Raw genomic sequence first — 14,381 nt, 5'->3', positions numbered from 1 at the left:
TCTTGGTCATCTTAAACGGGCTGCCGAAACTGCACCGCCAGAGCATCGATGCTACCGACCAGCTGCCAGCACTGCCGTCGCATGTCCGGATTGGGCCAAGTACCGATATTGTTCGTGTGGCCAGCGAACATGGGTTAGCAACAAAAATGTCACACCCGCGTGACGGGCAAAATACCGGCGTGTTTCTGCCTGCGCTCTCCCGCGCCTCGTACTTGCGTCTTAGCACTGGGTGTACGGATTAATCGATCCCCACACTCAGCCAACCCGAAAACTCCGAGTCTGTCATGACCCGAATGAAACGCAACCGCAAGTGTTCGAAAGCAACATGGTTTCAAGCGAGTTAAATTTAGAAACAGAATCGATACCAATGTTTGCAAACCCTCGATGCATGTTGCCTTGTGAGGCATTCGCTGTTGGCATGTGGCAGAACTTGGTGACCTTCTGTCGGTTCTTTTTAAAAAACCTTGGCCACAAACGAATGCACTCCCCTCTCGCAACTCACAAGGTCTTACACTATGAAACGGACGCATGCACGGCTGACCCGCTAAACCTGTGCCAGTGGTCTCCATTTCCAGAACGCGCGGTCTGATTGGACAGGCGAGTTGCATGGGCCTGGAAGCCCGATTGGCCAGCGGAAACGGCATGGCGACCTGTGAGGGGGAAGGAACGGCGACGATAGTGCGAGCAATTATGGTGCAGCCGCGGCGCGGCCCTGGAAGCAAGAGGACGGGAGGACAAATCTCTGCTCTGCGTGAAGAGCATTCTTGACGGAGAAGCCAGATGAAGCCTCTGTAGCCAGTCATATCCGCCGAGATGAATCGTGTGCGATTCTGGACTCAACAGCGAGTGTACTTAAGCATGCCGGACGGAGGCGGCTATCGCGATTCGTGCCTGCGCTTGGATGCTCTTGCCGCGACGTGCGTTTTCGTTTCGCGCGAGACGGAATTCATTCGATTGGTGGGGAACCCTCCACCTGCCCAGGTCAGCAAGCGCGGTCGGGTCGGGCTTGCAGTGCGCACCCATCGTCCCAGCATCGACGACACGACGCCCGCCAGAAGAGTGAAGCGACTTGGAAGAGGTTTCAACATTCGCCTCAGCGGCTCAGGGCATCGTATCATCGCCCGGTACGAGCAATGTATGTGAAATGCAGCCGAAGGACCAGTCGTTGAGCACTAAGGGATTGCCAACGGGCAGCGGTGTGCATTGAAGGTCGGTGACCAGGCCCGAAGGCACCCAAAAAAAAATCCCTTGTCTGCTTGAACCGCTACCGCCAGCCGCCAGTCCAGTGCCGGCGAATCCCCATGGAAACAACACACACTAGCCGAGGTTACCGCAATCATGGGAGCACCTTTGTACAGTACAGTAGTTCCGCCCATGACAGGGTCTATGCGTCTAACAATAGGAGGACGGAAACGGCCGGGAAACATTCTATTCTTTGCTAGCGACCCGCGCCGTCTTGCAGGAACAGCTTACTACAGGGGTAGGCAACATCCAGCTTTGATGTGAACGGAAATTTCAACAGCCAGTTCTTGCTTGGGCCTCATCAGATGCACTCGTATATGGATTACACTCTGCCAACAATTCAAGAATCATTTCCGCTTACCGTCAGCCGACTAAACTCGTGTCAAGCCTTGTCTCGTTGAATCAACCGGGAGCCGGGAACGCGGTCAATAAAAACAGGTCGCCGCCACAATTGAAACCCCGTTGACCCAACATGGAGCTGCTGAGAGCAATCCAAGACTCTCGGAAATGGTGACTATTTCGGTTCAAAAGCACGTTTATTTTTATCTTCTTTCCCCATGTCAAACAGTCTGAACGGGGTTGGCGTGAGTGATCTGTGGATGAGGTTCTCTTGATGCCAAAAAAAAAGAAAGAAAGAAAGAAAAGATTGGCCACTTGGCAGCGACGGCCGCTCACAACCAGAAAACTGGACCGCCATCTCGGTCTGGAGAGATGGCGATACCATGCTGCCGACCGGATAGTCCGCGAGCCTGTGGTCTTCGCCGCCGGCATTGGATGCACAATCGCACGAGTGCACACTTAGGCGCTAGGTCGCCGCTGTGCGCTCACCGTATCGAGGTACCGCGCTGTTAGGCGCCAGGCCGGCGCTTACAACCCCCAGCAGCGCTTCGAGGCGGCCATTTTGGCCCATTCTATTGGCTCGTTCCTCAACACCGTTTCGGCGTTCTCAACCACCATCATGACATTGGACGACCGGTCATTTTGCCCCCCGCGATATTCGACCTCGGGAAGAAACATTGTTTGGAAACGCCTCATTTCACTGCCGGTTAGCCAGCCAGGCCTACGGTGACATCATTCATGGCCTCCTTCCAGGGGAAGAGAGCAGATGGTCTTGGGGGATCCATGAGCGACCTTCTACACCCCCCATCCCCTTTTCCCAGGCATGAAGGTCATGCAGCACCATTTCGCCAAGTGCACGCAAGGCGGGTGCGGCTCTAAAATTCACTATCTGACTGGAGTACGAGAGCAGGTACACACGCTACTATCCACTACGCTACGGGTCAGCAGCTACGGCATCCGCAGGCGGCAACAACGCGGTGGCGCCTGCATGCCGGCGAGCAGCGACTCTTCCCCCCTCCCCCCCCCCTCCTTCCTCTTCCAGCCTTTCTTTTTCCCCGGTTGTTAGCACGCCGTCACCATACCCTCTCAAGGCGGGCCGCTTTACATCCGTCCCTGGCATGAACCAGCAACCCGGGTGTCCCTCACACCCTTGCCGCCGTCACGCATCCACGACCCTGGACTCCTGCGGCAAAGGGACTTATCACCCTCCTATCACCGGCATGAGCAGATCTAGATCTGCGGCACGGGGATCCGGTACCGCGATTAAAAGGTCCAGGTACTGGTACTTCTGTCTCCTGCGCGTTTGCCGGATCTGCGCGCGGTACCTGCATATGGTTTGGGTCCACTCTCGACGACCTGGCTTCCCTCGGCCTCCCTCTTCGAACGCGCCCGGACCGCATGGAGCCACCCACATCTCACAAAGAAACACGAATCGCCAGCCGTCTATTGGCGAGGAAGCTTTCCCGTGTTCTTTTTATAACTTTTCTGTCCATTGGTGAAATAAATTCCCCGTCTGCTCTTGCGAATCGTTTCCGAGAATACGGTATCATGCGTGTCATTGACCTGCGAAAAACACCACGTGCCTAATGGCTCAGCCGGGCAACAATCCCAGAAGTCATCTTGATTGCCGCATGATCCCTTCTAATTTTATCCAAAACGGCTCCTGATCAATCCGAAGCGCACGGAGGAGGAACATAGCTTAGCCGCGCAGTCTCCTCCACAGATCAACCCATCACCAGCCAGCCGCCCAACAACTGCAAAGTATTCGGCGCGTCACCGAGGCCAAGCTGGGATTTGAATGGTATGTCAGTGCCTATCTAGGGTAGAGCAACATTACCTTGGTTGTCGAATGACGCATCGGTCTTCCGGGCTGTCGTCAGTTGACATACCAAACGCGCCTCGGCACCTCAACCAGTGGGCAGGTGATACCGATATGGAGCTAATCATTGTCGGCCAGTCGCCTGTATGGGCTGCCTCCATGCGTGCAACGGTTTAGAGGTCGACTACCCTTCCTCTATCGCTTACTGCGCTTCCAAGGTGGCTGGGCGGGCGAGTGAGTCATGTGGGTTCAGTTGCGACCTGGAGATAGCAATGTTAATAAGTCCTGCCGTTGTGGTGTTGTTAGCCAAGTCGCCGCCTAATCGCCCATTGGCAAACAGGTTGGTCAGAACGGCTCGTGAGGGAGGGGGAGTCTGGATGAGTCAAACCACACCGGATGGGAAGATTGACTCATTGCGAGACACATCGGCCAACTCGGGCGGTGTGCGCTGTGAGCCGGGCAAGAAGCGGATGGGCAAGCTGATAAACATGTGCTCTGATATTCGTTGAATTCTGGCTCTAAACCGCCCTTGTAAGTCAGTCGTATGCCTATTGCTAGACGAGCGGGCTCAAGCCCTCACAGATACCTGGCTGGCCTGCCCTGTACCGAACAACGTTAATCGAGCGTCCAGCATGCCAAAACTTCTCATGCGTTCGCCGCGTCTCTCGCGCGAGCTCTCAAGGCAGCCCAGGCAGGCGCCTTATGTCGTTTTGAGGCCATTGCCTCCTCGGTCTCTGCCGAGTGCCATCCATCATCACCGCAAATCGCACCCCGTAAAGACAGAAACAAAGAAGCGATATGAAAAAAAAAAAAAGGATAGAATCCCGAGAACTGACTGTGTACTGTACAAGCCAATGAAGTTCGCCAATCCGGATGATTGTTTACAAAGCACGGCGCTCGCGCGCTGCAATAATCTCGTCCCTTGTCTGGTCCTGCGTGCCTTGCCCCCTGCAATGTCTCAATTGTTCGATGCAATCACTTGCCCAGGTACTAGCAACATTATATCGGAATACACCAATAGTATAATTAAGCGAATAGATTCTGCTATTAGAGCTGCTGCCTTCGAGTTCGAAAGTTCCCTCGTTCTCTTTGGCAACAAGCAGGCGCATCCCGAACAGCGTATCGTTCTTCTCTTTTCTTTCATACGTCGATCGTCTTTCCGCCGTCGAAACCCTTGCTCTGAGCAGAGTAGTATCCCCTCTGGTTCGACACCAATCTCAATGGGCCGGCACCATCCTCCCGCTCAGCAACAAAGTCGCAATTGTAATGCGTATGTCCAAACGCCCAAAGTCTGACGCCGGCACTCCTGAAGCATTTCTCCCTAGACAGGTCGGTCGAAAAGGCACTCGTGACGCGGCTGCCAGCGTGCTTCGGGTCGATTGCTCGTGCGTCCATGGTTGGGCTCCAGTGCGACAACATGATGATCTTGTCGACGCCGGAACGCTCGAGGTCGGCGACCTGAGCGTTTAGCCACGAGAGATCCCGCCTGTGCGTCTCGTTGTGCGCGTCCACGTCCCACCCGTCGGTTAGAAAAAAGTCGTTTATGCCCGTACTAACAGCCATGCGACTCTCCGGCGGGACGTAGGAGAAGAGGCTGCATCCCAAGATCACAACGTCAGAGCCTGGTAGCCGCAGGACGCGGCGGTCGAGCAGGACAAACTCGCCCAGCGAAGACTCGTTGCGCGCTCTCGAGTCGTTTTCAAAGGCATGAAGAATGCTGAGGGTTTCGGGCCAGCTGGAACGGTATGCTTCATGATTCCCGGGCACGAGCATCACGGTTCGGAACCGCCGCAGCTGTCGGGTCAGAAACCCGAGAAAGTCGTCTTTGTGAGCCACGACGTTGCCAATGTCGCCGAGCAAAGCCAGATGCGGCGCCTTAGGCTCTATTTCAAACACATCGTATGCTTTGGGCGCCTCTAGATGTAAGTCTGAGAGGATTTGAATCGCCATCCTTGACGGAGCGTCAAAGTGGATGTTATCAAGCTGGTAATTAGTTATTCGAGGTTGCTAATAAGAAGAGGTGGTGCGTAGGGGATGGCCGGAACTGGACCTGAAAGTGTAGGGTAATAAGGTAATGTACAGATTACAGTACCTATGTATGTACTGAGCTGGAGAGGGCCTTGGCACGTTAAGTAATCCTGCTCTCTGTCAACTTGAACGAGGCCGTGGCTGCTGTTCTAGTGTCCTACCCGCATGCTACAGGCTGTATGAAGCACGGAATGCTTCTTGTCTCGCATAATAAATAGGCGGCAGACCGGCTCAAAGCCTGCGCCTTTTAAGAGTTGACACAGCGTGACGTGCTGGTTAATTAAAGCTGTTCCGCTCGGGTTGGCTTATACCGTGCATTTACTGACTTGAAAATCATTTCGTACTTTTTTTTGTCTTAAAACGCAAATGATGTAAATTAATACTTAGACCCCTTTATGTCTTGCTTGATCACCCAGAAATCGGGCACCGGGTGGTGTTAATCGCCAATCATATAGCTCACCCGTCCTCTCCACCTAATTAGCACCCGGCCTCTACAATTCGGTATGTACAGCTGAACGAACCACTTGAGTGACTAATAAACACAGTGAATGAAAAGCATCTGAGAGAGCACATAAGCTGTTAACCTGTGCGGAGTGAGTCGAGTGTTTGTGAAACCTTACGCTGGTTACTGATGGCGGGACTTCCTCCACGGGCAATACCTGGCGTCTTAGGCTGGCCATTCGATATTAGTAGAGAGTTGGGGCAGAAGCACGACTTCGACTTGTATGCTGAATCTCACTTCGTAAGGCAGTAGAAAACTGTCTTCACATTGCAAATCATCAAACCCCTCCCCCTCCCCACCAGCCCTTCCTTCTACTTCTTCTGCCGTTTAGCGCTTTTATCGCTTGCGGCGCTCAGCACACTCGAGCTCCGTTTATGCGCACCACCACTGCTGCCCGGTCTCGCGCCGGCGCCGGCGGCAGCAGCCTTATCTTTTTCAGTGCCCGGCTCCTCCTTGATGCCATCTGCTTGCTCACTGCCTTCAACCCCATTAGAGGGTTGTTGCAGCTGCTTCTCCTGTTGTTGTTCCTGCTGCTGTTCCTGCTGTTGTTCCTGCTGCTGTTCCTGCTGCTGTTCCTGCTGCTGTTCCTGCTGCTGCTGCTTCTGTTCCTGGTTTTGCTGCTGCTGCTGCTGTTGTTGCTGCCCTTCAGCCGCCTTTGCATCTTCTTTTTCCTTTTCGCCACCATCCGCACCCTTCCCATCCGCACCTTTCCCATCCGTCTTTGCTGCCTCCTTCGCTTTCGCTCTCTCCGCCGCCTTTGCCTCCTCCAACTTGATCTCCGCGTCCAGCTTATCGCTCAACTTGCGCGCATCAACCAGCGCGGCCACGGCGCCCCAGAGGACCTCAAACTGGGAAGTCACGGCGGCCGTGGGCATGATCAGGCGAGGAGGCACGTCGAGCTCGGAAAGGGCGTTGGTCATGCGCAACTGCTGCTGGCCCGACTTGTGGCTGTACAGCTTGTTGATGCGCTCATACCGGAACGTTGGCCCGCTGCCGAGTCGGTCGTGGTACGACACTCCGTAAATCTTCTCTTCTTGCTCCGAGAGCTTGCGGCGCTCTGGTTGGGCGGCAGCGGCGGATGACCCGCCCTTCTTTTTGTTGCCGGCGCCCGCTGCGGCCGCGCCCGATGTCGGGGTCGGTTCCGCGGACCCGCGAGCCCCGCCAGCACGAGCATCCGAGTCGCGGCGGTTGGCGGATGCGGCTGCGATGCTCTCGCGCCGGTTGTGGGTGGCTCCTCCCTCCGATGCCGCGCTGCCCGGGGCTGCGCCGCCCGGACTGGCACCCTCGCCGTTTGGCCCGAGGATGCTCTTGCGCTTTTTCGCCTTGTCCGTGGACATGAGGTTTTGAAGGAGGGCTTGCAGGCCAGCAGAAGACTTGAACGAGTTAATGTCTGAATCGGTGGCCGGGTAGTCGAGGCGGTTGTAGAGCTCGCGGCGCTCCTCGTTAAAGCGCTCTGTGCGCGCGAGGATGCGCTTGATCTCGAGTAGGAGGGATTCCTCTTCCCGAGCCTCGTCCTTAGAGCGAGCCATCGTGTTGAGCGCAAACTCTTTCCGCTTGCGCTCCTGCTCGGGATTGAAATTCAGCATCATCTCGTAGAGCTCAAACTCCGGTCTCGTCATGTACTGCGCCGGCTTCTGGACTGCCATCATCTTCGCGGCAACCTCGTAGTAGCGTGCCTTAAGGTCCTCCATCGTTCGCGGTTTGGGTGCGGTCACCACGGCCGTGCTCGTCCCGTCGGCCTCCTCTCCCTCAGGTGGTCTCGGCGTGAACTCGTACCGGTCCCAGATGATTGGCCAACGCAAGTCATATTCCCTCGCCAGCTCCAGCAGGTAGTCTGTTTCCTCCTTTGTCCAGTCATCGCTCTGAAGGTTGGCTTGGTATTGGTCATCGTTGTACTGCGGAACCGAGACGCGCACATTGAACTTGGCAAAAGCCGAGTCTTCTGGCTGGTCGTCCTTCTTCTCCCCGTTTGCCGCTTCCTCACTCGGCCTCGATTCCCCGTCCTGCCCGGTCTCCGGCGGCGGTCCGTGGTCCGTTTTCCGTTTCCAGTGTCGAAGAACTAGCGCGCCGCCATCGTTCCGGGCCGAGTTTATAAAGGGTTTCAGTTCCCATCTAGCAGCCGGCTTACGGCTGGCAAATCGCCGTTTCTTAAAGAACGAGACATCGGGAACGATTGCGATCGGATTGTCGCCGCCAAGATTTTGAACTTCGCGCGCAAGTCCCTTCAGGTTTGGTCGCGGAGCGCTAGTCCTTTGCTTTTTGGACGGGCGAGGGGTTGTAGATTGGTCGGAGGGAAGGTTTAGCACGTCGCGGACATCGTGGGAAGTCATGCTGGTGGGGTGGTGTTGCGCACGTCGCGTCGCTGCGGGCGGGAGCGCTGCCAAGGTATGTGGGTCGACTCGTCGCGGTCGCAGCCAGCGAATTCTGCCTTTCTGGACCGGACTTGATTCAGTACACTTATTTGCGGTATTTACACATGAAGCGAGGCCAGTTTATTCGTAATTTGAGGGTGAGTCGATGGAGCGTTATCTGGGCGGATGCAGTTCGATAAACTTTAGTGCACTGTTGAGATTTGAACTTGTGGATTCTGGCAGCAAACACCGTCAAAAAGTTTCCCGCTACGGAGTAACGTTAACTGACGTTATCTGTCCATCCATGCCCGAACTGGGTGCCAAGACCCATCTTTACAAGCCTACACGTGACCTGACCAATCCCTGGGCCCAATTTTCCCTTGAACGTGGCAGCTTCACTGGCGTAGCTAGGGTCGCGATAGGGAGAGCCCCAAGTGTTGCTGTTGCCAGCGGGAACCTGCCAAATTCCCTGCATCTCAACTCAACGCACACTCCGCCGTGACCCTCCCTCCGTCGCCGACAGCGCGAGGTGATACCTGCCAGCCATTGATAAAGATGAGGACTCTTCTCCCTTTCCTCTCCCTGGCCGCCATGGCCCGGGCCCTCTACTTCTACATCGATGTGACGAAACCCAAGTGCTTCTTCGAGGAGCTCCCCAAGGACACCCTGGTGGTGGGTCACTATACGGCCGAGGAATGGAACGACCAGAGGCGCGCCTGGGAGAAGCACGACGGCATCAGCATTTACATCTCTGTTGACGTATGTTGCCGGAGACCCCCCTCCCTGCAGGAAGGCAACGACTGACCGAGACCTTCTCCCTTTAGGAAATCTTTGACAACGACCATCGCGTCGTCTCTCAACGCGGTGGCCCCTCGGGCAAATTCACTTTCACGGCGGCCGAGGCGGGCGACCACAAGATTTGCTTCACCCCTTCGTCCAACAGCGGCCGGTCCAACTGGCTGTCGGCGGCCTCCCCCAATGGCGGCATCCGCCTGACGCTGGACATGGCCATCGGCGAGACGAGCGCTCTCGACGGCGGCAACAAGGAGAAGATTCAGGACCTCGCGACGCGCGTCAAGGATCTGAACGCCCGGCTGAACGATATCAGGAGGGAGCAGGTCTTCCAACGGGTGCGTCTGCCTGCGCGTCATCCTTGTCATCTCTCTTCGTTGTCAATAGCTTCTGGGATACTGATAGATACTATGAGCAAACAGGAACGCGAGGCCGAGTTTCGCGATCAGTCCGAAAGCACCAACGCCCGTGTGGTCCGCTGGATTCTGATTCAGCTCACCGTCCTCGGCGTGACATGCGCCTGGCAGCTGTCCCACCTGCGGTCTTTCTTCATTAAGCAGAAGCTCACATAGGAAGAGTTTATACATGCGTGCAAAAACCTGGTTGATTCTGTAATGGGGCTGTTGGGATCTGCTTGTCATGATGTGTATGAATCCGTTCAGCCTCTGTTCCCGAAATGCATCTCGCCTGTATTCGAGTCAAGAGGTTTCTTTCCCATTTCTGGTCTCAGTGGGCGGGAAGGGAGGAGGACATCCATGGGCTTAGTTGGGAGGGGGGTTTTCTTTAACCGCAATCAATGATGGCTACAAAAGCGGTCACGGTTCAACCATAATGTTACATCGGGTTGGACATGCGTGGGCCACGAAAGTCGCATGGGCGGTTGGTTTTGCCTCGCCCACCGCGTCTGGCTCCCAGCGGCACCCGAGATCTGATCCGAGATCGTCGTCGCTTCATGATCCCTCTCCTCTTACCTGGCTCGTGAGGTACTGATGGGTCTGGGAACTACTTATAGAGTCAAGGAGGACGGGCGAGCTGGGGGGGGGGAGGGGGGGGGGATGACACGACTAATGCAGTCCTGTGGTTCGTTATACGTACATACATACGTGTTATATTAGAAGACAAGCCGTCAGCCCGACGAGCATTGGAACGATAATCCCGTTGGCTTAACATGAATAGACTTCGCGATCCTGTTATCAACACCGGCGTCTGGTCTCGCTCAGCCCAAAGGCCAGCAGCACAGTCAACCTTACGCCTGACCAGCCCTTTTCTGTGTTGCCTAGCTTTGACGCTGTGAGTACACAAAAGACGATGCTGATTATTATAGAGTATCTGTATGGGGAAGACAGAAGAAAACACGTCCAAAGAGCGCCATGATGCCTTGTTCTGCCCCGCGATGCCCGATCCGGCCCGGCCCAGCCCAGCTCAGCAGTACCCAGCCCTGTCGAGAGAGCTGCGAAGAGGTGTGGAGGCCTTGGTGGAGAGATAGAGAAGCGGGACTCGCAGTCCAAAACGAGAGTAGAGAACCGGATTATCGTGATCGTAATGATGTCCAGAGGCGCCGAGAGTGCCGGAAACCGCTATGGAAAGAAGGCATCCTCTATGTCCCATGCAAAAAAAAAAAAAAAAAAAAAAAAAAAAAAACAAGACGAAAAAACGCATGCGCATGTTGCAGGCAAATCATGTCCGACTCATCTCCTGGGAAGTCTTCTATATAAACATGCCATCCGCTGCCGCCTCTCTCGCTGGCAAAACCTGTTAGCAGGGGTCGCTGCGGTTTGTCGGACAAAACCGCTTGATTACCCGACAGGACGCCAGACAATGGAAGAACATGGAAAAAAGAGAAAAAGTTCAGCATCAGGACAACTAGCCGCAGCACAGCGTCTTCATGAACTTCTGGAAGCCTGTCGGTTGAGGCTGCTGGGTGTTATTCTGCGGCTGGGCCGGGCTGTTCATTTGGGGCGACTGGGTCATTGGCCGCTGGGGCAGGTTCTGGGTGCTTGTCTGGAACTGCGCCTGTGTCGAGCCAGTCGGCGTCGGCGCCGCTTGCATGTAACCCCCAGCCGCCGGTGAGCGCGGACTTGCCAACCCGGGCCCGTTTGGCCGCCCTTGGTTCGGTTGCTGTGCCATAACCTGGCGCGGCAGCGGGGGTTGCGTGGCGTTTAAACGAGCTGCGGTCAGTCCCGGGGCTTGCGGGTCGCTTTGGTGACGAGTGGTGGCCCCCCGCGAGTTGCCGTGGAGTTCCATGGCAGATGCCCCGGGCCGAGAGTTTGGGTCGTGCAGGGTTTGGCGGTTCCAGTCCCCCTTCTTGTCCTGCTTCCTCATCCAGTCGTACTCGCCGTCCTCAACCAGCCCGGCAGCCTGAAGAGCCTCGGTAAACAGGCCGCGAAGATAGTTATAGTCGGGCTCGTCCTCAAAGCCGAGGCCGCGGACGTAGCTCAGGTACTTCTCGAACTGCTCAGGAAAGCCGGCGCACAGTTCCTTGATAGGGGTCGTCTGTTTCTTCTCGCCAATCTTCTCGTACTTCTGCTTGTTGGTGGCCGCCTTGAGACCTTGCCAAGGCAGACCACCGCGCAGGAAATACATGAAGACATGACCCAATGCCTCGAGGTCGTCTCGTCTCGACTGCTCTCTGCCAAGATGGGTATTGATGCTCATGTACCGTGCAGTACCCGAAAGCGACTTGCGCTCCCGGTAGGGTATATGCTGCTTTGTCTTGGGATCGCGGTATTGCTTTGCCATACCGAAGTCGACCACATGGATTACATTGGCGGTCTTGGTGCCGGGCTTCCCGATAAGAAAATTGTCCGGCTTAATGTCTCGGTAGATGAGGTTCTTCTCGTGAATCGTTTGGACACGCGACAGCTGCAAGCAGCGGTTAGATGCGAAGCGAGATACCGGAAAGTGTACGTACCATCTGCTTCGCTACCATACAAACCGTCTTGAGGCTGAACCTCCGGTTGCAATGGTCAAAGAGGTCCTCCAACGACGGGCCAAGCAGGTCGATGACGAGAATGTTGTGTAGGCCTTCTTGCCCAAAGTAGTAGACGTTGGGAATGCCAGCTGAATGGCGGGATTGCCGTGGTTAGACTGCGTGCATTCTTTGATATCCTTCCATAGGAGACTTACGGCAACCAACGAGGATCTTGTACGTCCGATACTCGTCACGCAGCTGCGGAGCATCGCTCTTCCTGGGCTCCTATTTCGTACCTTGGTTAGTGTTGCCAAAAACCGCGAAAAGCTGAATGGATGACTCCTTCAAACGTACAAACTTGATGGCAACCTGCTGGCTATTGAGGAGGTTTGTGCCTTCAAAGATGACGCCAAACGAGCCCTCCCCGATTTTCTTCCCCACTCGATAGTGTACACCCACGACGTTCGAGGATGACGAAGCCATGCCGGACGCTCGGCGCTAGTCGCGCAATCCTATCTGATTATGCGGTGGTGGTATCTGCGATGTGGCCAAACCATCAGTTTCAAGATCGAAGACATGCGCAAGATGAGTCGGTGACGGCCCGAGATGACCGAGTCGAAACCGGATGATGACAGTGTTAGACGAGTCGGGTGATGCAGCAAGCCGGTGGAACGCTAGAGCCCTCCCCAAAAAAGGCGCCGCAACCACCGAGAACGCAACAGACCCCCAAAAAAGCCGAGGAAGCACGGAGAAATGATGCTATGGAAATTGAGTGCATGCGGTGGGCACAAGCGAACTCACAAATGGTTCGGGTCAGGAGACGACCCTATGGTGAGGCGGTGGGCGGAGCTCAACTGTCGCGAGGCGATGTCTCGCTGGCATAGACTTGGTCGACAACGACTACAGGAAAACAAACAATTGCTACGGCTCTCGGTAAAAAGATCCGGAGGTTCTGCCGCGTCGGAGATGAGATGGGATGGGATGGGATGGGATGGGGAAAGAAGGATTCGGGCTATGCCGTGCTTCTTTTGCTGGTCGAGTATCGGGCTGCACTAAAAAGTGCAATTCGAGCAACACTTGATTGAACGGGCCGATCGGCGGTCCGCGCTCTGTATACTACGCTCGGTCGCCCCGACACAGCTTGTCGTCTGCGGCCTCTGCGAAGGCGCACAGAGTTTGGTGGGTTGGCGATGTCGTGAGGTGTGGCGGTTTGGAATGGAGAAGGAGGAAAAGGACGAGGATGGGAGACACCAGAAGGGGAAGGCAGGGCAGCGGAGTCGTTGGACAAGGGTCTCCAGCAGCTGAGCCAATCGAGCCGCGGCAAAGCGTGAAGTGGGCTCGCTGGCGGGCAGGGAAGTGCTCTGGTTCTCGGCAGCCTCCTGCTTTCTGCCAACCTTGGACTTCGCTGCGCGCCGACCGCAGGTCTGGTCCTTGCCACAACACGACCACAATTGGAAGGTTAGTTCGTGGATGCACAGGCCAAGAGGTGCCGCATTGCGCGGGCGCGAGTCGGGATCAAGAGAGGTAGGGCACCAAGGCGTGGGAGGACAGCGGTCACCAAATGCACTTGACCCGTACTCGGGCAGAGCAGAACAGAAAGCAAAGCAGCTTTATGCCTGGAAATGAATAATGGATGTTTCTGTCGGGACTAAGTCCCCGTTAACGTCCGCCAACCCAGCCCTGATCCCTTTACCGACCAGGATGTTTTTTTTCCTCCGGAAATGCATCCGTACACTACTAGTTACTACTGTACGGATATACACTACTACTGTGTCTGGGTTGTTCCGCACCGCCAGACTCGAATGCGACTTCGCAATCTTGGCCAACCAAGCGGCAGACCTCCGCCAGACGCGCGCTCGTTTGGCACCAACCAGTTTGCTCTTTCACCGCCCGAAGCCGGCCGCCCGCCGATCTGCCAGCCGTTGAGCGCGGCGACCGCGACAAAGGACAGATTCCTGTGGGGAACTTGCATCCGCCCCCAGCCTCTTTCGTCCCCACCGGCAACGATGGGACCCAAAAAAAAAGGGATGGCTCCGAGCAATAAGACGAGTTTGTGTTGCCGCGGTGAGCCTCTTGCAGCCTCCACAGCAGGCCAGCGTGGGTTTTTCGTTGGGGGAAGCCACTAACAACAAATCAAAACCCGGGCAAAGCAAGGCCAGTTCAGGGACGGAGACCAACAGCATCTTACACTCGGCCGTCGATGTTGCAGAGGAGCAACTTACCCGCATGCTCTCCGTTGTCACGCCGAGCTTCGGTAAGGCAAGGACGCCATTTCGGCGCGGTGGAGCGCTTTTTTCATGAACCAGGCGCAGCCAGCCAGCCAAATAACCCGTGTTATGCTGCGCTCCCCCCCCCCCCCCCCCCCCTTCCCCTTGCCAAAAAAAAACCATTGCAAAA

At 55.8% G+C, this 14,381-nt stretch overlaps 4 protein-coding genes across 4 annotated transcripts; 1 reads left to right on the top strand and 3 right to left on the bottom strand.

Moving 5' to 3' along the window:
• Positions 1–4,429: 4,429 nt before the first annotated feature.
• On the bottom strand, positions 4,430–5,659 carry P884DRAFT_125245 (Metallo-dependent phosphatase-like protein). The gene is made up of 3 exons (XM_069437176.1): positions 5,590–5,659; positions 5,493–5,538; positions 4,430–5,383 (listed from the first exon to the last, which is right to left on the bottom strand). Exon 3 carries the CDS (start codon positions 5,348–5,350, stop codon positions 4,541–4,543), a length of 810 nt encoding a protein of 269 aa, XP_069298475.1. The 5' UTR covers positions 5,351–5,383; positions 5,493–5,538; positions 5,590–5,659; the 3' UTR covers positions 4,430–4,540.
• Positions 5,660–6,237: 578 nt separating this feature from the next.
• P884DRAFT_258377 (uncharacterized protein) lies at positions 6,238–8,495 on the bottom strand. The gene has a single exon (XM_069441229.1). It carries the CDS (start codon positions 8,258–8,260, stop codon positions 6,242–6,244), a length of 2,019 nt encoding a protein of 672 aa, XP_069298474.1. The 5' UTR covers positions 8,261–8,495; the 3' UTR covers positions 6,238–6,241.
• Positions 8,496–8,836: 341 nt separating this feature from the next.
• P884DRAFT_198107 (emp24/gp25L/p24 family/GOLD-domain-containing protein) lies at positions 8,837–9,645 on the top strand (the record flags this gene model as incomplete). Its single annotated transcript, XM_069438124.1, has 3 exons — positions 8,837–9,040; positions 9,106–9,411; positions 9,496–9,645. 3 exons carry the CDS (start codon positions 8,837–8,839, stop codon positions 9,643–9,645), a joined length of 660 nt encoding a protein of 219 aa, XP_069298473.1.
• A 1,291-nt stretch (positions 9,646–10,936) lies between these two features.
• Positions 10,937–12,467, bottom strand: P884DRAFT_197993 (kinase-like domain-containing protein; the record flags this gene model as incomplete). The annotated part of the gene is made up of 4 exons (XM_069438113.1): positions 10,937–11,935; positions 11,985–12,133; positions 12,200–12,269; positions 12,339–12,467. 4 exons carry the CDS (start codon positions 12,465–12,467, stop codon positions 10,937–10,939), a joined length of 1,347 nt encoding a protein of 448 aa, XP_069298472.1.
• Positions 12,468–14,381: the final 1,914 nt, after the last annotated feature.

The sequence above is a fragment of the Thermothelomyces heterothallicus genome, assembly GCF_042370625.1.
Source record: "Thermothelomyces heterothallicus CBS 202.75 unplaced genomic scaffold P884_scaffold_8, whole genome shotgun sequence".
In the NCBI taxonomy this organism is placed as follows: domain Eukaryota; kingdom Fungi; phylum Ascomycota; class Sordariomycetes; order Sordariales; family Chaetomiaceae; genus Thermothelomyces; species Thermothelomyces heterothallicus.
This window is presented reverse-complemented; position numbering and strand designations above follow the sequence as displayed.

Excerpts from the sequence above, each read along its gene's own strand:
- P884DRAFT_125245 (XM_069437176.1), bottom strand. The coding sequence starts at position 5,350 with ATGGCGATTCAAATCCTCTCAGACTTACATCTAGAGGCGCCCAAAGCA.
- P884DRAFT_258377 (XM_069441229.1), bottom strand. The coding sequence starts at position 8,260 with ATGACTTCCCACGATGTCCGCGACGTGCTAAACCTTCCCTCCGACCAA.